The 23,430-nt window shown below is 41.4% G+C and overlaps 2 protein-coding genes across 4 annotated transcripts; one reads left to right on the top strand and one right to left on the bottom strand.

The window, feature by feature from the left end:
* Window positions 1–16: 16 nt before the first annotated feature.
* Window positions 17–2,917, top strand: SPCS1 (signal peptidase complex subunit 1). The gene is made up of 4 exons (XM_082214653.1): window positions 17–522; window positions 1,443–1,502; window positions 2,066–2,152; window positions 2,740–2,917. The coding sequence occupies exons 1-4, from the start codon at window positions 166–168 to the stop codon at window positions 2,860–2,862; spliced, it is 627 nt and encodes a 208-aa protein (XP_082070779.1). The 5' UTR covers window positions 17–165; the 3' UTR covers window positions 2,863–2,917.
* Window positions 2,918–4,437: 1,520 nt separating this feature from the next.
* On the bottom strand, window positions 4,438–23,137 carry NEK4 (NIMA related kinase 4). Of its 3 annotated transcripts, XM_082214646.1 has the most exons (18): window positions 22,802–23,136; window positions 21,118–21,384; window positions 19,410–19,607; window positions 18,680–18,787; window positions 18,442–18,480; window positions 16,377–16,531; window positions 15,678–15,807; window positions 14,947–15,372; window positions 13,618–13,671; window positions 12,984–13,124; window positions 12,444–12,578; window positions 12,025–12,091; window positions 11,074–11,180; window positions 10,403–10,491; window positions 7,276–7,475; window positions 6,679–6,812; window positions 4,860–5,909; window positions 4,438–4,519 (listed from the first exon to the last, which is right to left on the bottom strand). In XM_082214646.1, exons 1-17 carry the CDS (start codon window positions 22,892–22,894, stop codon window positions 5,817–5,819), a joined length of 2,436 nt encoding a protein of 811 aa, XP_082070772.1. In that variant the 5' UTR covers window positions 22,895–23,136; the 3' UTR covers window positions 4,438–4,519; window positions 4,860–5,816. The 3 variants fall into 3 exon arrangements, with proteins under 3 accessions (XP_082070772.1, XP_082070774.1, XP_082070773.1); XM_082214648.1 differs by lacking the exon at window positions 13,618–13,671 and having other exon boundaries at window positions 22,802–23,137; XM_082214647.1 differs by lacking the exon at window positions 18,442–18,480 and having other exon boundaries at window positions 22,802–23,135.
* Window positions 23,138–23,430: the final 293 nt, after the last annotated feature.

The following is a 23,430-nucleotide window of genomic DNA, read 5'->3' on the forward strand; positions in this document are numbered from 1 at the left end:
GGCCGCGGAAAGCCTGCCGCTGTCATAAAGAGGTTGTCGCCGGACCAAGAGGCGGGTGGTTCGGGGCGCGGGGCGCGTTTATGTTGTGGTTGTTGGGTTTTTTAAGCGCGTTTGAGGGACCGGTCAACTGCGCGACGCGGTTCCCGCCCCGGAAGTCCGAGCAGGATGAGGCGGGGCAAGAAAGCGGCAATTCCGGTGAGCTCTGTGGCCCCCGCCTTACGGCGCAGAGCCTCCTCGTCTGAGGATCCGGAAGCGCCTTTTGCCGCCGCCCCCTGCTCGCTGGGCTCTTCCGCTTCGCAGGGCGACCCTCTTCTGCTGCCCGAGAGCAAGGGGACCCCCGGCTTGGCGAAGGAACCCCGCCTGCCCGGCGCGGACTCGGCCTCCTCGCCTGTGGTGCAGCCCGAAACCAGCGAGCCTCCTTTGCCCCGGGAGAGAGTCTGCGACGGCTGCGGAGCGCAAGACGTGGCCTTGCAGGCAGACGACATCATGTTCGGCGTATTCCGATCCATCCCGACACAGATGGTGGGTCAGGCGGGGAGGGAGGGGGCTTTGGGGGAGACTCTCCTGCGGACACCCCCCCCCGCCCCATTAGTGAGAGCTTTCCTCTCCGCTTCCAAGCCGGGCAGGAAGTGGGGATGGGGGAGCTGCTTGGCCGCCTGCCACAATAAAGCAGACGTGTCCTAAGCGGAGCGCGGGTGACTTTGATGCCCAGCGATAGGATGTGGGGGGGGGCCGGCACTCTTTTCTTCTTCGTCCCTGGGGGCTTGGAGAAAAAGAGAAGAGCCAGAACGCCTGAAAACACTTGGGGCTATTGAACCGAGATCTCGTGTTTACTTAAAAGCCTAGCCCCTTAGATTTCCGTGCGCCTTGACTTCCAAGTAAGCTAAAGCGTGCTGAGAATTGTAGTCTTGAGGTTGAAGTCGGAGCTTAATACAGTGGTACCTCGGGTTAAGTACTTAATTCGTTCCGGAGGTCCGTGTATTAGGCATGTTTAGTCAAAGCATATATTGAGTTTAGGGGATCAGTAGGGCCTCATATTTGACATAAGTATAATAAAACGCTAACAGCAGCCATGTGGAAGCTGCCCCATGAATGATTTTGCCTTGATTGCTGTGACGTGGATAATTGCTTCCCGCACGACTCTTCTGCACCTATTTAATGCAGAATCTCAGTGCCAGCACAACACGTTCACCCAACTGTGTGGAAACATTTTCTGATGCTTCCACGTTGTTAGGACATTTTTTCTAGAATATTCACAAAAGTGAAGCCATGGAAATATGACAGCAAACAAGACAATGAATATTCCTACAAAGCTGCTATGGCAGTGATGGCACAGGAAACTAAATCAGGATCTTCTTATATCTATATGCCATCATTACAGAAACTGTAAGCAGCATGGGGGGAAATACTGGTGCTCACAAATCTTTTTTCCATCCCCACAGGACTATAAAGGTCAAAAACTAGCAGAGCAGATTTTTCAGGGAATCATTCTTTTCTCTGCTGTAAGTATAAGTAAACAAAAATGCCATATATTTTAGTCTTATTTTTTAAAGTATTTGTTTTTTGTGCTTTTAACAGTTAGAAGGTGATAAATACATGATACCTGAAATTAAAGCATACATATAGCAATAGTGCAACAATTGTGTTCATTTGGATTGCAGCCTGTATGTAGCACACTGAGGCTAAGTTAATGATTGTTCCTACAGAACTAAGTTCTACTGCGGTTAGTTGCCTTAGTATGTTTAGGGCTGCAGCCTTTTGTCTTAAGTACTGTAAAAAATAGCTCTTGAGTAACTAGGTCAGTATGTCACAGTAACATTAATCTTGTTAAGTTATTGATTTATCTTGTATATGTTTATAGTATGTAAGTTGAATTAATAATAATATTGCAGTGGGCCAAGTCCAAATGAATGACAGCTAAGTGCCCAATGTTCTGCTGCTATCAATTCCCTATATTAACCCCCTAAATGAGTTAAAATGTTTGCTAAAATGCTCATTTAAAATTCTCTCCATTCTGGGTTTGGAGAGTGACGTGGATTTCTCATTGACCTATTGTTTCTTGCAGGTAATTGGCTTTATTTATGGGTACATCACTGAACAGTTTGGCTGGACAGTTTACATTGTAATGGCTGGATTTGCTTTATCATGCTTGGTAAGAATATTACTTATTTTTGTGTGTGTAGCAAAACAGTGAATTCTGCAAAGCTTGTGATAGAATGGAGCTGTAAGGAAAGCTCATACCATGCAAAATAAGTAAAATATGTGTTTCTTTAGGACAATGTGTTAACATGATTCAAATCTTCAACAGTACCATTAGCTTGATACTCTTGTTTTATTTTGTGCTCTTTATGCTGCTCTCCCCCCCCCCCCTTATGTTTGAAATAACTGCACTAGAATAGGACTGCTATATGCCCTGATTTTCTAGGACATGTCCTGGAATGTGCCTTCGAAAATGGCGCCCTGGATTATTTTTTGGAAATTGTGCAGATGTCCTGGAAAACTGGAAACTGGGGTTAAATCATACCAAAAATGCCTTAAAAAGCTCCAAAACCCAAAACTTCTTGTAGTTTTTGGGGTCTTCCTAAAAAAACACCCTGGTTTTTACTTTTTGAAATATGGCGCCCCTACTAGAAACAGAAACACTGCTCTTTTGCTTTGTATATACTCTAAAAGTTAATATAGGCAAAGCTCAAACTTTTACAAAAACATTGTCAAGGAAGTTTGTATTTTTCGTTTCAGCTCACACTTCCTCCATGGCCCATTTACCGTCGCAATCCTCTGAAGTGGCTACCTGTCCAGGAATCAGCAATAGATGATAAGAAGCCAGCAGACAGAAAAGTTAAAAGGCACACTAAAAATTGAAAAAATACATATCTTGTATCATTTTCTGTCATTAAATTTGATTTAAAATCTCTTATTCCTCTTCCTTTACTTGGTTTGCTGTTTGAGAATACCTTGACAGTATTCTAAAATTGGCCTTGCACAGTTTGAGTTTTAACAATGTGATAGTGATTCACAGCAGCCTGGAAAAAAGATGTTTAAAACGGAGTTATTACTATTAAAATGCTAGAGTGGCCTATCTTTGATAGAGATGTTGATTAGATCATAAGATTCTAATCCAGCATTTTATTTTATCCATTGCCAGCCTGATGCTTTAGGAAGATCACAGCAGGGTGTGGCATAATTGTTTTTGCTTCCGGACCTAGTAATTTACAGACACTGCTTTTAAACATGGAAAACTTCAGGTTTTTATCTATTTTCACTGTGGCCCAAGATAAGTAGATTTAGAGACAATGTAACATCCTGTAGTGTAATTCTGAGCCTGAAGTGGTGGTGGTATTGGAAATGTTAAACATTGAAACATGTCTTTATTTTTTTTCTTTCTATTTAACCCTTTAGCCATTGTACATACCTACAGCTCCCGAGGGTTAAAAGTACCATGGTTTCCAAATAGGTCTGAGGTACCTTATTGTTTAAAATATCCAAAAGCAAAGGTTTTTTGTCTTTGAATGACTCTTTAACTGCTTGAGAAAACTCTTCCATCCTTTTTCCACATGGAGACTTTTTATTGTCGTTTCCTAACCCCAATTTATTCCAGGTTTTGCAAACTCTATATTGAGTATACAAGTCAGTCATGTGAAAGGTTATTAAAAACTTTAGAAATGAAAATTAAAAAGTAGACTATAGCACAAGCATGTACTGTGAATAGTGTGTGTATACTTAACTCCAGGGAAGAGGAGAAAAATGGAGCCAAAAGAAAAGCAAGCAACTGATTCGACTGTGTACAAAACAGCTATGTAATGTACTCAAGGTACATCTATCTTCCATGTCATACTAAGGTACTAAACTTGTAGCCGAATTATTAGCCCATGGCTTTATCTAGCCAGGAGTCCTTCAAGACACATTTGCTGTGTAATTATAGCTGAAGGAAAGTACCATATGAACCATTCTTTTTTTAATTGATAGCAGGATGAAAACCAGCTGGGTTTTTCCTAAGCAAGGAAAATATTTTGATAAAAGTACTTTATTTTACCAAAAGTTAGCCTCACTTTTTTAAAGTTAAACATTCACACATAAAGCAACAATACAGTAGCAGGAAAGGGTTATTTTCTGTCTTGTTGGTCCCAAGGGAGATTATCATTTTGTAAGACCCAATTTATGCTGTTGCAGCAAAAAGCAAGCGGGGCAGTGGATCAACCAGAGATAGCTTCCTAGACTTCATCAGAATTCCTGGGTTTCATCAGTTGTAGGACATTTTATGGCAATTCATTCTACTTGAGTTCTCTGCAACTTAGATGCTTGCTTATACCAGTCTAAATGGGGTTGTATCCAGAAATCTGCCCACATAAAATGAAGGGCAGGGCCGGTCCCTAAAGAAAGTTTGAATGGGGTGGGGAAGGGGCAGATCACAGAAAATTGGGCAAAGTCATCTTTTGTCAGGAAATTCTTTTGTGACCTACCAGGGAAAGGAGGTGGTGGAGAAGTCTTCTTATGCCTATCCCCCTTGGTGGGCAAATCTCTTGAGTATAGCCCAGGGGTCTGCAACCTTTAAGACAAAAAGAGCCACTTTGACCCGTTTCCGAAGAAAAAAACACCTGGGAGCCGCAAAACCATTGCGACATTTAAAACAAATATATCTCCGGAGCCGCGATCTAACAGCGGGCGGGAAGGTGACGTCAGGACGGTGTGTGACTAATGCACGCACCGCCCCCATGCGACGTCACAGCCAGTACAGCGCCCGCCACAGTGGGGAGTGTCAGGGCGCACAATGTGCCTCCTCCCCTCGCTAGTATCCGCCCCGGAGCCGCAGCAAAGGTGTAAAAGAGCCACATGCAGCTCCGGAGCCGCGGGTTGCAGACCCCTGGTATAGCCCATCATACAACATCCTTGAGGAAGGCCTGGAGCTCAGTGGTAGCACTTGTCTTTCAAGCAGAAGGTCCTAGGTTCATTCCCTAGCATCTCCAGATAGGGCTGGGTGAGACTTCCTGCCTGAAATGCTGGAGAGCCACTGCCAGCCAGTGTAGCCAATACTGAGCTAGATGGACCAATGGTCCGACTCTGTATAAAGCAGCTTCCTATGTTCCTCTCATAGATAAAAATGTGAAAAGCAGCAAGAGTCTTCTCTTTCTTGGCCCTATTCTTTCAAATGAAAATCCTAACTCACTGCAGTTGAGCACTAAAAACGAGCAAAGAGGCCATTTTTAAGGACATTTTGCTTAAGAGTGCATAGAAAATATTGTAGCTACAAAAGCTGGGTGTTTGTTTTTAATCTGAATTTTAATCATTACGGTTGCAACAATAGTAAATGCTTCCAGTATCTACATATAAAGAACCTGTTCCTTAGATGGCTTATTCAAAGTATGGGATACAACAGGCTTACTCTGGTGTTGACTAAACATTTTTGGCATTTTCCTAATCTTACTACACTAGCATCGAAAGCCGGGATTAGCGACATGCAAGACCTGGTCAAATCAGTGGGGATGGCTATTTGTGATTCGGCAGGATTGCAACCTTAAAAAACATCATTGATGATGTTTGATATTTATAGTAATAATTTAATATGTAAAAAACTGAAAATATTAAGATGTACTACCTGTATAAAAAAATCCCTAAACGCTGTTACTCACTTACCTGGAAGAAACATGTTGCTATTTGTAAAGCTAAGCAAGCTCTACAGCAGGTAACAAATCAGTAAAGTAAAAATTGTACCCCACAAATGAGTTGTGTACAGGAAAATAAAAATCCACTGGGGTAAAAATTGTTGAATAAAGTCTTGCTCTTTTCTTCATAAAGAAATAGCTGAATTGAGGTTTCTGTCAAAGCTTCACATTTTCTTCCAAGAATTTTAAATGGCGGGCCTTTATGCTGTAAGAAGTATACTTTTCTCCCATGAGCTTCCGCAAATGCAGCTGTTCAGGGTAGGAAAAAAAAAAAGGCTTTTCTGTGTTGTAATTCAAAACACAAATGATTCTAGTGTGAAATATTCAGGCTACAGTCTTATGTAAAGTTAAATAACTTCCTAAACATTGATATCCATAGGTTCAGGAATTCCTAACACTGAAACAGGATCAGATAGTTAGGCAGAACATCCCAAAGTGAACTTTTGGAAATTGCACAAATTTAGAGTAACAGTCAATTCATGTTTGACATTCAGTTAGCTATGGGTACTTTAGTCCATCAGTTACAGTGAAGTTAAACATGTTTAATTACATTGGTTTATGTATAGCATCTAATTTCAAGTAGTGGCACTTCTCTGAAGTGCACGTAGATGGAAAGTATTCAAACTTTAAAATGGTGGCAGAGAGTGAAGCCTGTTCCAGAGGTTATCTGCAAAAGCCCCTTTGCAATAAATAGCACTCTGTCGCTATTAATTTGCAGTTTATTCAGAAGGAAGCTCCATTGAGTTACCGTAAATGGTAAGAGGAAATAAGATTACACTGTGTCCATTAATTTCAATCACTGGAATTTAATAATGACTAATGTTATCTGGATTAGGAGTTGATCTGCATAAGAATTGTAGGACAAACAGGCTTGTTTTCAAAATAGTACATTATTTGGAGTTGTGCAAGGAAATATATGGTGGTTATTGGGAAATACCTGGACTAGCTGTTTTAAATGCTAGACGAGAAAAAAACAGTGTTGAAGAGAGTTGCCAAGTGTGCAATATGAAAGACATACTTCTCTTTTCTGTTCATCTTCCTCATCCATGACATCATACACCTTCTCTAGAAGCTTCACTCCAAGTCCTTGAACCACATCTGCTCTTAAGATCTCTACCAATCTCCTAACCTTTTCATGACCAGAGAGAACATCTAAAATAATAAGCAGAAACATATTAGATATCCTTAATTCTCTGTTTATTATTTTGTTTTAGTTGCCAGAAATCTAAATTGTAATTGTAGGAGTCCTGGTGAAACACTTTTCCTTTTATTCTGGTGCAAACAAATATCCATCTGAAGGACTTCCCAGACTTCAAATCTCAAATTTCCTGCTTCACTATACAAACAACTTTTCCCAGTCCAGCATCAGTACCCTATTCTCACATGAGGCTTGGAGTTTATAGTCTTGCTAAAGAGGGCATAGCTTTTTGCCATTTAAAATAAGGGGATGGATTAGAGGGCTCAATTGTGCACTTCTAGACAGAAGAGGTGGAGCAAACAGCCCTATTTCCCCTCTTTATAAGCAAACATTTTTAATTGAAATAATGTTCCTGCAATTCAATGGTACAGCAGAATACCTAATCTGGGAATGATTCCTTTCAAACATGATACAGACCTGAAGGAAACTCCTGCAACTGGAATTCATCTGGTTCTTCTGATGCTTTTCCATGTAATTTAAGGGTGTCTTTGTATTTCCTATTAAGCCGGAACTGCGATTCGGGAGCTAGTATTGCAGATTGTGAACAATTTTCTTTATTATCCATTTTTAGCGTTTGGGTCATTAGCTGCACCAAGTCATGCATCTCATTTGTTTTTCTGCAAAAGGTATACAAATCTTAAGTTTTTAATGCACAATTTATGGGAACTTACAGTGGGTTTAAGGCTACACAAAGAACTCTTTAATACTGATGGGGTATTAGGTTATTGTAATGGACAATTCTTATAGGTTGCTTGTTTCCTTGATCTGTTTCTATTCTGGTCGTCCTCCTTTTTCCTTAATTTGTCCTTATTTCTTCTTCTCCCCACCTTAGAAAGCCCCTCCTTTAAGAAGCCCACATCAAACTTTGAGGATACCAGTCCCTCACCCCACCCCCAGTGAGCAGGAACAACACACCCTGATCATTGGCTTAGCATTACATCTGAAGTGGAATCTGTCATTGAAATTCTACTCAGTATTGATCCAGAGCAGAACTCCAACGTATAGATAGCAGAGTAAAAACTTAAACATGTTGCAGAATTTCCAGAAAACAGACCAAAGGCAATTACATTTCATCCAGCAGAGCTTTACTGCTACTGAAAGGAAATGAGCATAATGATCACTAATCCAATACATTCTGGATTGGCACTGTCCATAAGAAATCCAGTTGCAGCAGACTTAACTTAAACTTACAATAACTTATAAGTCTAAACCTTAACACTAAACATACTATGTACAGAACACCACACAAGAAGAAAATGAGATAGAGAGAGAAAGTGAGATAGAGAAAGGCTCCTTCTGGCCTCTTATTATAGTCAGCATGACCTTAAAGAAGAGATAACAGAACCAGTTTAAGCCAGCTGTACTCAGCTGCTCTGAAGGAATAACCCAAACATCATGAAGTTTCTTTCACACAGGGCAGCTGTTAATTAGAATAGGAAAGATCTCTACACATCAGAGCAAAACTTTCTGCACTAAGAAATGCAAACGGGCAGAATCATGGGTTATTTAACTCAACCAAACAACAGTTGGGAAGCCATGTGCAAGCCTTGGCTCCAGTTTAGACATAACGCTAAGTCATACTTTGTTGCTCATATAAGGAGGAGCGAAATGGGAGCTATCTTCCCTCTGGCTTGCTACACACTTGCTGCTCTGCACACTTTTCCCTCAGGTCCCAGCCACCAATGGCATATGGCCCTCAAGCCGCAAAGTGTTCCCACCCCTGGTTTTACTGTGGCATGTAAATGGGGCCAGTATCTTAAAGAGAGGATATCTGCGGAAATGCAGAGTGTGTCAAACCCATGGGAAATTATTTGCTCAGTAAGCCTAGATGCAGAGAGAGTGTAACAGTTAAGTAGGACATGGAAAGAAAAAGGATACTGAATAAATGGAATGTACCAGAACATTATTTCTGTGAAAATAGATTTGGCTTGCATGAACTATGATAGCCTTTGTGAAAGGCTGTTTTTTTCTGACTGAGGAAGTACTACTTAACATTTCTCTAATGCTTTTTTAAAGTTCAAAGCACTTCACATACACTGCTAGTAATGCTTGCAACCTTATTTAAAGGTCAAACAATATAGCAGATGTAGGGAAAAGCAGATAAGGGGATAGGGAGTGTGAGCAGCAAAGAGGAAAGAATGACTTGCTTAAGGCTGCCTAATGACTTTATAGGGAAGATGAGATTTAAATCAGGAAATTCACAACTGCTTTAATAACACCAGTTTGAGCTGTCTAATCCTTAGATCCCAGCGATGCGTTTGATGGAGTGTCATACTGGGGAAAGGGTTTTCCCAGGATTAAGAGGGTTGTGTTTAAGGCAAATATTACCAAGGCAGATTGAGTTAATAAAAATAATAATCTCAAAAACATTTTAATACCAATTTTTTAAAATTAATCAGCAGAAGAAAGTACATTGGCAAGAAGGGTCTTAATTCGACTAGCAATATGCAAAATTAAGCTATTAAATCAGGGCATGTATTTTCTTAAATGTATGTATCTCACTTATATTGTACAACTTTTTTGTCTTTTTGTTTAAAAAAACAACACTTGAAATGTGTTCAAAAGCATTTTTTGAGAAGTAGGTGAATGGCTTCAAGAAGTGGGTCAGTCCTTGTAAAACACTGACGTGCATGATCAGGAGCTGTGTGATAAGCATTGGAATTCTTATTTAAAGAACAGCAAAAAGAATGATCTAAAAATCTTTTTTAAAAACCATTTTATATCGAAGAATCTTTAATGCTTTCTGAAGCTAATTCAGAGAAACATTTCCCTGAGTCTTGAAGGGCAGGATGATCTGCCATCTGTGTGGCTGTGGTACGCAGATGCACAAATTGCCGTGAAATTCTACTCAATATTGATCCAGAGTAGCTTCCAATGTATAGTTAGCAGAGCAACAACTTTACAAGATTCCCAAAAAATAGACCAGAGGCAATTGTATTTCATCCAGCAGAGCTTTACTGCTATTGAAGGCAAATGTGCATAATCCAATACATTCAGTATTTGCACTGTCCATAAGAAATCTAGTTTCAGCAGACTTAATTTAAACTTACAATAACTTATAATAAGTCTAAACCAGGCTTCCTCAACTTCGGCCCTCCAGATGTTTTGAGACCACAGTTCCCATCATCCCTGACCACTTGTCCTGCTAGCTAGGGATCATGGGAGTTGTAGGCCAAAAACATCTGGAGGGCCGAGGATGAGGATGCCTGGTCTAAACCTTAACACTAAGCATACTATGGCCACATCAGAAGGAAAAGAGATAGAGAAAGTGAAAATCCAGGCTCTTTCTGGCCTATTATGATAGTCAGCATGACCCTGACAGAAAGAGATAACAACTAGTTTAAGCCAGCTGTACTCAGTTTCTCGGAAGGTATAACCCAAACATGAACCTTCTGCTTGTTTCTTTCACACAGAAGTTTTCAGAACCCTCTTGAATTAATTAGAATAGGAAAGATCTCTACACATCAGATCAATATTTTCGGCACTGAGAAATACAAACTGGCACAAATACACTGAATGCCTACAGTTAAGGGAGAAGCCTTACCCTTCTTTACTGTCTCCATCTGATCTCTCTGTGGAGCTGGTGGAAGAGCTTAGTTCATCTTCAGTAGAGCAACCAATTAAGCTCTTTGTCTGTTGAAAGCAAAACATGTATTTCAAGCACAAGAAACTATAGACAAAACAGTAGCACAGTCCCCCAATATCTCTTCTTGCAAAAGGGCATTGATTTCAGGGGGTGTGTATACAATTCTTGCCATATTCCGTAAAGTAACACTGGCTTGGAACCTATTTAGATGCTAATAACAATATACATTTGTTGAAAGCTTTTCAAAGCAGGTGCACAAAATCATTGTGATAATGGAAAAGGCTTCTCATTTTTGTAGATGCTACTGCTACAAGAGCAAGGTTTCTTCTTTGAGTTGCATTGACTTTTCCAAAACCGATTGGGCCCAAACTGTGTCACAAGTCGCATGTGCCAAATCATCTAGTGTATTTTTCAGGATAAGGTTGTTTTGCACAGGTTTTTAAAAGTGAGTTTGACAGCAGTCAATGGCAATAGAATTCAACATTCCTAGCATGAAATGCTTTCTAATGCAATCCAGTCTGTTTGGAAATACCTCCGTGTGGAAGGACATTATAGTGCTGTGAAGCATGTGAGTGACAACTTTGAAAGCCAGCAACTTTGAATGTTGCAAATGCATGATTTCTGCTTACCTCACAGATTGCAAGATCTGATGAAAAGTGAGCAATTTGGACATGATCATCTTCTGGAACTTTTGTTTCTGTGGCTGCGCTGTGAGAAGCTCTTCTTGCAGCAGGCCCTGAAAAGGGGTAAATTAAAAGCATTTAGAATCTCCTCTTATTTTGATTGTTCACATTCATTCACATGCTATCTCTGCCAACACACTCAAAGTGGTTTATAACAAAAATGGAAAATAAAAAGTTAAAATAAGACAGCAGCATACTTGGAAAGCAAAATACACAGCACAAAGATGTTAACTTATGAAAACTGGGAGGCTTTAAAGCAAATCAGCCCATTTCTTTAAAAAGAGGCAAGCAAGGTAGACCGCTGGACTTCAAAAGGTAGGGAATTCCATACCTGAGTAGTTATGGCCAGTTATGTTAAATTCTGAGCTTGAACCTGCTTAATTATTACAGTCCCAGATCTTCACAGACATGTGCCTGGATTTCATATTGATGATATGCAACAGAGCCTAGTTCAGAGTCTTTCAAAATCACCACCATTCACTGATTTAAGAAGCTAAACTCTTGGATACACTTCCTGTATCTGACAAAGTGGTTCTAGTCCACCATGCCACAACAAATTTGCTAGTCTTTAAAAAATGCCACCAGACTCTTTTCTTCCTTCCTTTTCTGCTGCAAACAGACTAACATGGCTGCACCTCTGTCATTTATCCTTTGACCAAGTGCAAATTTGGATGTTTGATCCCCATCCCTGCCAGTTATGACCTGACCTCTCTACCTTTAAAAACATACCGTACTTATAACTTTGAGCAGCCATGAAAATTTGGTGGGTGAGTGTTCTGTCTCAGTTACAGCCATTTGTTATTTGTGAAGATACATTTTGGGCAGTGATTGCAATGAAAATGTGTTATAGCTAAGAAATTGCACCATATGCTTAAAAGGGGCAAAGAAGTTAGTTACCAAAAGGAAGCATGTCTTCCTGAGATTGCTTTAGTCTCCTCCTCTCTCGTGCCGACAATGGTCGATCCTTTAAAATAAGTAACAGTGATATCAGAACCAGGATATGTGGCTTTGTAGTCTGTCATAATTGACCCGTCGATATGTAAAGCATAACTGAAAACTGAAGTTTCCAAGACAGTCAATAGTTCACTACCTTTTCTCCACTGACTTATTCTACAAAGTTGATAAAGCCTTTCAGGAAAAGAATCCCCCACCTTCTTTACTATAAAAGAAGTTTGCCAACCCTGTACTAAGCAGGTTTATAGATCTATGATGGCAAAGTAAGTACACTTTAGTCTATGCATTGAAACAATGCTGAATCTGAGGCTTCAAAGAAAAACAGATAGCATTAATATGCTAGAAATGTGTCTGCAGCAAACCTTAGAAACAGCCACTTCGGTGCTTCCAGATCTGTTTATAGCCCTTGTAACTGCAGCATCCTGCTTGTCTGTGTTGTCTCTTCCTGTCTTTGCATTCATGTCAGGAGCAGCAGGCAATGGTCGAGGACCTGTATCCTTAAAGGGAGAAAAAGCAGCTATGTAAAAACATTTTTTCTGCTAAGAGGTTAGCTATAAAAGCACTCATCCTTCAATACTACCTCAATACAATCCTTGTATACTACAAACACCAAGTCAGTACAAATAATCAGGCAGGTAGTTCAGCTCCACTTTTTGTACACCAAAAATCTAATTCTGTACATTGCAGAAAGCATAATATTATTTACTGTATATTATCAGCATGGGTATTCTGTTACCCAGTTGTCCATAGCAACACTTCTAAAAAAGTTGAGACACCTCTTTGCCCTTTGAAAAAGCATACTCTTTTAAAACATAATGAATCTAGAGGTGCCAATAGAAAATAAAAAGATGCTGCATTTTAATTAAGGAGTGTTTTCTCTTTTTCACCCTCTCTGAACATACCTCAAATTGCTCTCTTTTCTTCTGCCGTTGCTGTCGTGACAGGGAAGGCTCGTGAACAGATCCCTGGGGCTGAAAACGGGGGGCGCTTTCGTTTTGAACTGCACTGTTAGCTCCTCCCAAACTTCTGAAGGAGGCTTCAGCCTAAGAATAAACCCAAAATTCTTTGTATATGCTTTCCAGATTCAAAGTGAGGACACAGCTATCAAGGACTACTAACTATGACAAGTATACTCTGGCTCCACTGCCAAATACAGCATGTATCTCTGAATACCAGTTGCTAGGAATTGCAAGAAGGGAGAGCACTGTTGCACTCCTGTCCTGCTTGCAGGCTTCCCAGAGGCATTCAGTTGCCTACTGTGAGAACAGGATGCTCGACCAGATGGGCAACTGACCTGACCCGGAAGGGTTCTTCTTACAATCCAAAGTATACACACGTTTGAAAAGTGCTATCAGGGACCCATAACTATCACCTTTTTCTCATCCTCATCACCAAACCTACACAATTCATTTATGTAGTCAACAGCATTTATGTAGCCACCCAGACATTTTACATTCATTTGTAGAACAATTTTCCAAAAGAAGCCACCAGTTTAACTCCACATGCCTTGCAGAACCAAAAAAATTGACTACTTACCAGAACTTCTACAGGCACAAATGGTGCTAGAAGTTTGTCAGTAGAATCCAGACTCTGGAAAGAGAATTTACTGCATTTTCATTGACTTTTACCAATCATGATACTAGCTAAAAGTGTGGTGTAAACATTAGCAAAACAAATGAGCAAATTATTTGAAATGTCCCATTACTGTAAAATAGAAAGAGGAGGAGGAGTGGCTGGCTACATGGTATCCAAGTGTCACTTCTGTGAGCCCAGGAAAAACACTGATATCACTCCTCTGTCTTCTTCCCCACCTGGGCTAGATAGGGACCTGGCTTGTTCTGTTCTAACACTGCTTCCAATTAGCGCCAGTGAGTCTCATGAGACAGGGACACCCTGTATACAGACAGGGAAATAGGTGCGCAAAAACATCCTCAAACAACATAAACCATTTCACTTCATTGTTTTCCAATGGCCCAAGACAAGTCACTCTGGATCTCCAGTTCCAGGGGAAGTGTCTCCTCCCTCCTCCCTCCATACATGCTTGAACCCCAGAAAGTGGGGATGAGCTGATGTTCAAGGGAGGAGGACAAAGAGTAAAAAAAAAGACCATATGAGGTATGTCCAAGCCCTTATGGTCACCTAATAGAGCTGTTTATAGCTTGGGTCATGTTGATTAGTTGTATCTGATGCTGTTTCATCACAACGTGGGACTTCCTCCTCTCCCCATGCACCTTCAAAATCTGCCCTGGAGAGTTCCCCAACACTCTGGAGCACATTTTGGAATAGTGGCACTGGATACATCCCTACATGACTAAAAGAATAACAAACTAAACATAGCAACCTCTTTTCTGCTAGTTCTGTATGTAAGGCTTTGGATAGGCCCAATATAAAGGTCATTCAGCCCTTGGATCTGAACCCTCAAGTCTGATGACACAGCCGGTTTGTATATCTGACGGCTTCAATCATTTTCAAAATAATGCCTAAGTATGTGTGTAACAATGGCAATGAAATGTCAATAAACAGAACAGTGCACTGTATTGTGGGGGGGCTGTCTTGAAAAAAGCAATCGCCTTTTCAAAAGGGGGCGGGCATCAGATTAGTGAGAAAGAGTATATAAAATGATGATAATAAATGGTAGCAGAAATGTAAAGTCATTCATGGTCACTAAAACATTTTGTCCTCAGTTCCACCCTTCCTCCAACCACCCTTGTGCTGTGCAAGAGCTCTGCAGCTGCTTTATCTGAAACAAAGAGCTAGTGTAGATCAATTACCAACAAAAACCCAGTGCCATTAGTTGTTGGTCCTATTTCCAAAAACTTTGCAGCTTCTATTACATTCTTCTGTATTATAAGATAAAATAATTACTTTATCACTCGTGTCTGGAATCTCTGAAACAGGTTGCAGAAGTTTCATGGTATCATCACCATCAGTTGTGGTATCAATAACACCCTTTTTAATAGCTACAGTTTCCAGACATGGGTTTGTAATGCTCTGCAACCTTTCTTCCTTACACTGTGGTGCGTTTATTCCTATTTCAGACTCTGCTTCACTGGGAATACTTGAGCTACAGGGCTTTTTATCCCCTGTGAGCGTTCCTGCAAGCGTCTGTTTGCTTTCAGAGTTCCTCTTTTCCAACGGAACAATAACTATGTCCACTTTGCTCATTGTTGCCACTGACATGTCCGCGCTGTTCAACCCATTTGTGTTTGTGCTTTTTTCAGGCTCAGGTGCCAGTTTGTTCGAGGAAGAAACCTGAAAGGTTTTATTATGGATTAAACATTTCTCTTCATTCTGTAATTAAAATGAAGGGGGGGGGGGAATAGAATTAATATACCAATCCCATTAAACATTTTACTCAAATGGAATTTCAAGAGCCCATTTTTTTTTATCCCATGCAAAATGGCTGGATTCAGAAATGCCTGAAGACGACAGGAGAGCCTGCTCCAGCTGCTGAAAGATGCCTTTGTCCAATTTTCAAGCTGCAGCCCCCCCCCATATTCAGCCCCCTGCACCATAACTCATCCCATCCAGCAGTGTCTCCATTTAACTCTGGATCCAGCCCTCCAAGTCGAGTTAAGAACTAAAACCTAACTCACCCTTTTAGATTTCCTGGAATGTTCATTAGGAAGCTTCTGGGGTGTTACATTTCCATTTTTCAATTCAGCATCTCCTGAGGAGCTCTGGGGTTTGACTTCAGACATTTTCTTATGATTTTTGGCTGTTTTCCTTCAAGGCAAAGGTAGGAAATGCAAACATTAAGGAAACTACAGAATTAAAAGATTTGAGGAAGTATTGTCTTGCAACAAATCAAGGTTGCCTCTGGTCCCTATGTATGCTTTTAGAGTACTTTCTGAAAGAACGACACATGCAACAAACGCCTATACTTCTTGCTGTATATCCATATCAATATATGGGTGTAGATAAGCTTTAGGTAGCCCACTGATAAGAATGAAAGAATTGCCTTGCTGGATCAAGACTGCAACCAGCCTAACACCCCAACAGTGGCCAACTAGATGCCATGCATCAAAGGACATGGCTTGTTTGTTCCTGACATCCAGGTATCAGAAGCAATCAGAACCAGTCACAAATACATTTGGCCTGTCATTTCTAATATCCTTTGACGCATCTATCACCTGTGAATATTTCTGTTCATTTCAGCCACATTGCTACATATTACAGATTACACATTACCCTGTGCTACACATTACAGAAACCCAGTAATCAACAAAACAGCTATTCCAACAACTGCACTGAACTCCTTGCACAACGTAATTTGTCATTTAAACATTTCTTACGCCTTTGTAGCTTCCAAAAACAGAGAGATTTGGTGCTTGATGTAAGGTTGCCTTAGGATGCTTCTCACACTGGGCCTCTCCTCTGGCTTTTTACTAAGCATCGTTCTTATTAGCTCTTTCAAGTGCATGCTGTAATCTTTTGGCATGGGTGGCAGCTGTTAAGAGAAGCAAAACTAACTTTATGGGACTTCTTTGGCTGGTTATAAAGTCATGATGGGAAAACCCTCATGATGAACGTCCATTCATGCCATTACATCAGTCATTCAGCTATAACTCAAGCCTTGGATATGCTTTTCTAAAAGGCAGCGTTTCTTCAGAAAATGCACGTCACATGCATCAGGCAGCCTGCAAAGCAGGGCTGGAACGCTCCAGCTGGCTGTAGCAACCATTCAACTTGTTTCTTAGGGTAGGAAACTTCAAAGTTCACTCTCACATGCACGTGGATTACTGCTGCTTCTGTCACTGCCTGTAGGCTGCTCTTTCGTACTTTTCTGTCTCCTGGGGCACAATGTGTACTGTATTATTGTGCTCATGTGGCACTTATCCTTTGCATGGTGTGGGCCACACCTTTTAGTGTGTCACATTACAAAAATATTGGAGCAGGGAGGAGCACATGCATTTGAAATATGCACTGCCAAGATGCAAGATCTGGGGAGCTGCATGGCAAAAGACCAGAGTAGCTCAAGGCAGCCGTTCAGCCTTCCAAAGCAGATCTGGCTGGCTATTCTCCATTATTCCTCAATGATATTTGATGGCCAGAGTATGTATGAGAGAGAAAACAGCCTGTCTAGGAGAAAACTGTGTTGTTGGTCTCCTACCACAAAACTACAGGTAAGCAAGCTTCTGGGTGGTTGTGCCTAGTGGAGATCAAGTTTTGAACACTTAGGATAGTATGCAGAGCATGAAGGAGAGGTCTAGAGTGTAAATGGGAGTTTTTACAATGGTTCCAGTGAATATTCACCATGAAAACCAGAGTTGCTACACTCCTCTCTTGGTGCTGCTATGCTACCCAGGCTAAGCCATGATTTGCATCATGTGCAAACCCATGCTCTTGGCTTGTCACATTTGATGCTTGTAGTTTGTTTGAGGGAGACAAACCAGGAACCTGGGTATGCACCTAATGATAAGCCAAATCATGGCTTAGCTCAGAGTAGCACAGCAGGACCAGGACCAGGAGACAAGTGAAGCAGCTACAATTTTTGTTCTGGGGACCTATGCACTTGCTTCTTCTCACTAAGCCACAATTTGACATGACACACATTTTAATGCACAGACTATTGCTTCTATTACTATTTCTCATTAAAATCTTAAAAATTATGTTCTTATGCTTATCACTTTCACGCTAGCAAGGTAACTTTGGTATATGTGGGTTGCCTCAGGTGACTGGCATCACTTAAGAAAACCATCTGTGTTCTAAAAGGTTCAATCTTTCCTGCTTATTCACATGATCTGTGTCACACATGAATAGTTAGGCGAGTCACTGAAAAAGAATTATTACTGAATGTGGCTTAATAACAAGAGCTAGACTCCTTGTACAGATTCCCTGAGAAGATTCCTGCTCTTAGCAGACATTCTCATGGTACCACAGGCAGTGAGGGTGAGCAGAATCATTACTGTGCTGGCTGGACTCCTCAGTTACAGTCAAAGGCAGCTGGTATTGCAACAGAAGCAATAGTGCCTTTGCTCCTCTTTCTCTGCACTGCAGCCTGATAGAATGACTACCACTAAATTAATGTTTTAAAGCAGGGATGGGGAACCTGTGGCCCTCTAGATGCTCAACCCCAGCCAGCATGGCCAACAGTCAAGCATGATGGGAGCTGCAGGCTAACAATATCTAGAGAGCCACAGCTTCCACCCGCAGCATGTCTTAGAATAAGTTTAATAGACCCGTTAACATAACACTACTGGTGTATTTAAAAAGACGTTAATTTTCAGGTTTCCCTAACAACAGCATGCATTCATATCACACACCAAACAACAAGAAAACACAGACACTCTATCCTTACACTTAAGACTGGGTTTTTAAATCAAAAGGGGTTTTTTGTTAAACATGCTGAGAACTTACTGCACATGTGGTGCTTGAGGATATCCCAGGGATTCTACACTGAAAAGGAAATCATTTTCCTTTCTTCAGCAGTACAGTTTATATCCATTATGTCCTTAGATAATAGCCTATTACCTAGTCTACACGCAGTTTTTTGCAACATACAAGGCGACAGGGAAATTCTTGCACATATGGATACTTCAGCAAGTATGAATAATGGCCCACAATTAGCGTAACAAAAATGATAAAGGAATGTTACCTTTCCTTCAATAATTCGATATACTAAGGAATTCATATCTTTAGCATTGAAGGCATGCTTCAGTGTGGCCATTTCATAGGCACAACAGCCCAAAGCCCAAACATCAGACTGAAAGCAAAAGCAGAGAAAACATGTGTTCTAAAGGTCCTTTAAAACAGAATCAGACAACACATTAGCAGGCCATTTCACAACTTGGAAAGGGAGCCACAAGCACATGTAGGCTTCTGGATTGTGGTCAATTTGTTTCACTCAGCTATCTTCTAACAGAGAGGTACAGCTTATGGAGAAATCGAATCTTTGTTTTATCAAAGAAAATAGATAGTGGAGGAAGGAATTGCTTTTGCTTAGCTGGGAAAGGACACTGGATTCTTGTGAACACATGACGCATACATCAGCAATTTTTTAAATGGCATGTAAAAGTTTTAGACAGCTAAACGCTTTGCCTGAACTGTACAGTATTTCTCATACAAATATAAATGGCAATTAGTGTACTACCTTGAACATTAATTCAAGCTCACATTCATCAATTTAGATATGAGGACTTAGAATTCCTGTGGTTTTAATAGCCACTCAATAAAAGAACTAAGTTGGTTTTCAATTACATCTCTTAGCTTGCTGTCAATTCCAAAAGTAGAAGCAAGCATCATTGAATTCATTGGTCTACTTCTGAGCAAACTTAAAATCATGTTGCAGCTTGGAAAAGGAGTTCACAACACATAATATACTTTACCTTATAATTGTAAGGCTTGTTAGAGAACAGCTCAGGGCTCATGTAGTAAGGTGTGCCAATGAGAGTACTAGCCATGTCATACTGATTTTCCAACACTCTAGCTATTCCCAGATCTCCCACTTTGATGATATTTGAACGTGTCAGGAATACATTCTGAGTTTTGAGATCTCTGTGCAGAATGTGCCTTTCATGCAAATACTGAAAAATAACATAACAGTATTTACAAATCTCTAACTCACAACCTAGGTTACCTCACAGAGTTACTGCATGCATAAAAAGAAATTCTCTTGTGCGCACCACTCTTGAGTTCTTCAGGGGGGAAGAGCAGCCTTCCCCAACTGGATGCCTCCAGATGCTTTAAACCACAACTCTTTCTTCAGCTGACCCCTGCAGGTCTGATAAGGAAGGAGTTATTGCCCCATTCTTTCTCATCCCCATCAGTGAGTGTGGCTCTCACCCCCTTCAGTAATGTGTCTACTAAAAAAAAGAGAAAAGGGGATGGTCTAGATCAGTGTTCCCCAACCTTGGGCCTCCAGCTGTTTTTGGACTACAATTCCCATCATCCTTGACCACTGGTCTTGCTAGCGAGGGATGATGTGACTTGTAGTCCAAAAACAGCTGGAGGCCCAAGGTTGGGGAACACTGGTCTAGATGACTGACCATGCTGGCTGAGGTTAATGGGAGTCCAACATCTGAAAAATAATTTAAAGTAGACGCAGCACTGAAGTGGGTGGAGAGGTTTCAACACCTTTGCACAACTCAGCTCCCTAATGTAGAGGCAAAATGCTTCCCCACTGGTCATCAGGCCCATCATTTGATGAGTGGGGAGGGAACAATAAGCTCCTTCCTCAGCTAATCTGCATGGATCAACTGAGAAGAGACTATGTGCATGTGACTGGGGGTGGCTCAACCTAATGATGGCTTGTGGCCCTCAGATGGTTGACAAAGGCTGAATGTGGACCTCAAGTAAAAAAAAAAGAGTTAGCTACATCTGGTCTAACAGGATCAAGACTATCCAAGAATATTTGAAAGACTCCACACTTTTCTGTTCTACACACATACTACTAAAACAGCCCAGATGTTAGAATAGATAGATTCTAGATTGATTAGAAGCATGCATAGGTGGCAATAATACATTTACCTACTACGTTGCTATAGCTTATTAAAGGATTACAGTCTAAAAGAGGTTCAAGTCATGCCAAAATTCTAGGAAAGGTTTATTTAAATTTAAGAGAGAAAGTAAGAATCAACTGTTTCATTGCAAAGTTACGTTACCTCTGAGGGTCTTCTGCTGGTTCCCTCACTGTGAGAAGCAAAGTTACAGGGAACCAGGCAGAGGGCCTTCTCGGTAGTGACACCCTTCTTCAGATGCCAAGGAGATGAAGAATTACACAACTTTTTGAAGACATCTGAAGCATAGCTGTCAACTTTCAGATTTGAAAATAAGGGATCAGCAGCCTCACTTGTCTATGGGATATCTAACAATCCAGGATAGCAGCGGGAAGCAGCGGGAAATGGCGCTGGAATAAGGGAATTTCCCGCAAAAAAGGGAAGGTTGACAGCTATGATCTGAAGGCAGTCCTGTATCGAGAGACTTTTAACGCTTGATGTTTTTATTAAGTTTTTAGATATGCTGTAAGCCACCCACAGTGCCTGGGGAAACCCAGCCAGAAGGGCGAGGTATAAATAATAAAATTATTATTATTACCTGCAAAGCCATAGCAATCTGAACAAACCATTCCACCACCTGACTTTCAGGCAAAAGCTTTCCTTTCTGTTCTTTCAGCTTATGATATAGGTCCCCTCCTTCACAGAAGCCCATGACAATGTATAGGAGGCCATCTTCCCCTTCCCAGGACTCCCTATAGGTGACTATATTAGGATGCTTTAGCTGAGACAGCAGCTGGGCCTCTTGTTCTGCTGATTTTCTCTCACGACTTGAGGCATGTTTAAGGTTCAGCCTTTTGATAACATACTGCAGAAATGAAAAAAAAGTTTCGAAGTTAAAAACAATCACAAGTATATTTAGTAGGTTTAAAAATCCAGCATGTAAGCCTACTCTGTAGAAGTCCAACTAATTTTAATTGAACCTTTATCCTCATACTGGCCTCAGTCCAGAAAATCTAATTACTTTTACTATTACAATCAATGGAGTTTAAGCTAACTGCAACTAAGTTGTCCAACTAACGTCAACATAACTTGAAGCACTGTTAACATTTTCTGGATTGAGGCCAAAGTGTTTTGGATCAGAATGTTTAAAAATATGTTTGTACCCTTTGATCCCAAAGTTATACTTGAAGGCAGTGGTCCCAATCCAGTTGCACTGACTCTAACATAGGCTGAAATCTCATACCCTTGTGATGAAGCCCCACTGAATACAGTCAGACTTGCCTCTGAATAGACATGCATAGGATCGCACTGTTAGAATCCGTGCAATTATTCCATAGGCTAGGCATTTCAGGAAAAAAATATATTTTTGTAACTGACTTAGAATATGTTTCCTGCTTGGCAGGGGGTTGGACTCGATGGCCCTTGTGGTCTATTCCAATTCTATGATTCTATGATTCTGTGATTCTATAAATGAATGCTACATTCATTTAATAAAGCCCTGTGGTATCATCAGATCCAAGAAGGTCCCCAAAAGCAGCTTATGCTGAGGAGACGTTTTTGCAACTTAACCAACAAGGTGCAAGATGGAAATGAAAGTATAAAAGAATGTCAACGCAGCACCCTCAAAATGCAACTGTCAGATTTTCAGCTGCTTAACTCCTGCGAAATAATGAATCGCAAACGCTCAATATCACCCTAACACAACAACCCTCTTCACTGGGGTTTCCCCTCCCTTACTGCCCCTCTTGTTCACCAACTATCTATTGCCTGATTGAGGAGTGAGGTTATTACCCCTCTACCAGGTCGCTCAACCATTGCTACCGTGTTCTTTCTTTTAGCAGATCAAGATGACAGCAAAAACTGCAAGGTGTTTTTGTTTGTTTTTTAGCAGGGGCAATTAGAATAAGATCTAATGTATTTTCTGTAGTTAAGCTTTTACCACTATCTTCACTGTACGTTTTGTTTAATTTAATTTAATTTAATTTAATTTAATTTTATCTTATCTTATTGCTATGGCTAGTGGCTGATGCAAATAAAGACTCTTTTTCCATCAGTGCCTGACGGGTGGGAAACCTGCGGCCCTTCAGGTGTGTTGGGCTCCCAACTCCCCTCAGTCCAGCCAGCATGGAGAGCGGGCACGGAGGGCAAGAGAGTGGCAGCCCGACACGTCCTGTTTGTTCACCTGCGCTGCTTTCGCAAAGTCATAGCAAAGGCTCGTCAATGCTGCCCTGCTGCCCGACCCCATTTCAGACCCCCTCCTCCCGCGCCGCTGCCCTCCGTACCTGTTTGCTGTCCTGCCGGTGCCTCACCAGGCTCACTTCCCCGTAGCTGCCCTTCCCCACGGCCCTCACGAAAGCGTACTCGCCGACGGGCATCCTCGCAGGGCCCCGCGGCCGACACGGGGGGGGGGGCGCCTACGGAAGCCGCCCCCCGCCCGCCAACCGCAAGGACGCGGCAGCCGATGCCATAGAGATAGAGCTACAAAACCTCCGGAGACCATAGAGAGCACCCTCGTTCGGTGGGGAAGGGTAAGGAAAAGACACAAAAGAGCGCCTTGCTGTCTATGGTAGTGATCCTGGTCGCTGCAGCGGCCATCTTGGACCCGGGCAATCTTCCTTGACTGGCGCATGTGCCCATGCTATGTACGGGTCTCTCGCTGCTCTTTTCAATTCGTTGGCGCCTGTCTCGCGCGGGTGGGTTGAACCCGCTTTCGTCCCGCCGAAAGTCTGACGTGCCGCTGCTGTCTCTGATTCGGGCAGATCAGGGGTTCCCAAGCTTTTGTTTCTCACGGATCACTTGAAAGTAGCCGAGAGTCTTGGCTTGAGTTCTACTGAACTAATTTGTTTGACGTTGCTTTTTGTAGCGATGGAGTGTAACGATTTCTTCGATTGCAACGATTCTCAATTGTTTT

This window comes from Podarcis vaucheri (assembly GCF_965113315.1).
Source record: "Podarcis vaucheri genome assembly, chromosome: 2".
Taxonomy (NCBI): Eukaryota; Metazoa; Chordata; class Lepidosauria; order Squamata; family Lacertidae; genus Podarcis; species Podarcis vaucheri.

Bases quoted from the DNA above. Each gene is read 5' to 3' on its own strand.
- SPCS1 (XM_082214653.1), top strand. From the start codon at position 166: ATGAGGCGGGGCAAGAAAGCGGCAATTCCGGTGAGCTCTGTGGCCCCC. The intron at 1,503-2,065 runs GTAAGTATAAGT...TGTTTCTTGCAG, and splicing joins GAATCATTCTTTTCTCTGCT to GTAATTGGCTTTATTTATGG. The intron at 2,153-2,739 runs GTAAGAATATTA...TTTTCGTTTCAG, and splicing joins GATTTGCTTTATCATGCTTG to CTCACACTTCCTCCATGGCC.
- NEK4 (XM_082214646.1), bottom strand. From the start codon at position 22,894: ATGCCCGTCGGCGAGTACGCTTTCGTGAGGGCCGTGGGGAAGGGCAGC. The intron at 19,608-21,117 runs GTAATAATAATA...GTTATTTTTCAG, and splicing joins AGATTGCTATGGCTTTGCAG to TATTTGCATGAAAGGCACAT. The intron at 18,788-19,409 runs GTAAAGTATATT...TTTTGCTTTCAG, and splicing joins ACAAGCCTTACAATTATAAG to TCTGATGTTTGGGCTTTGGG.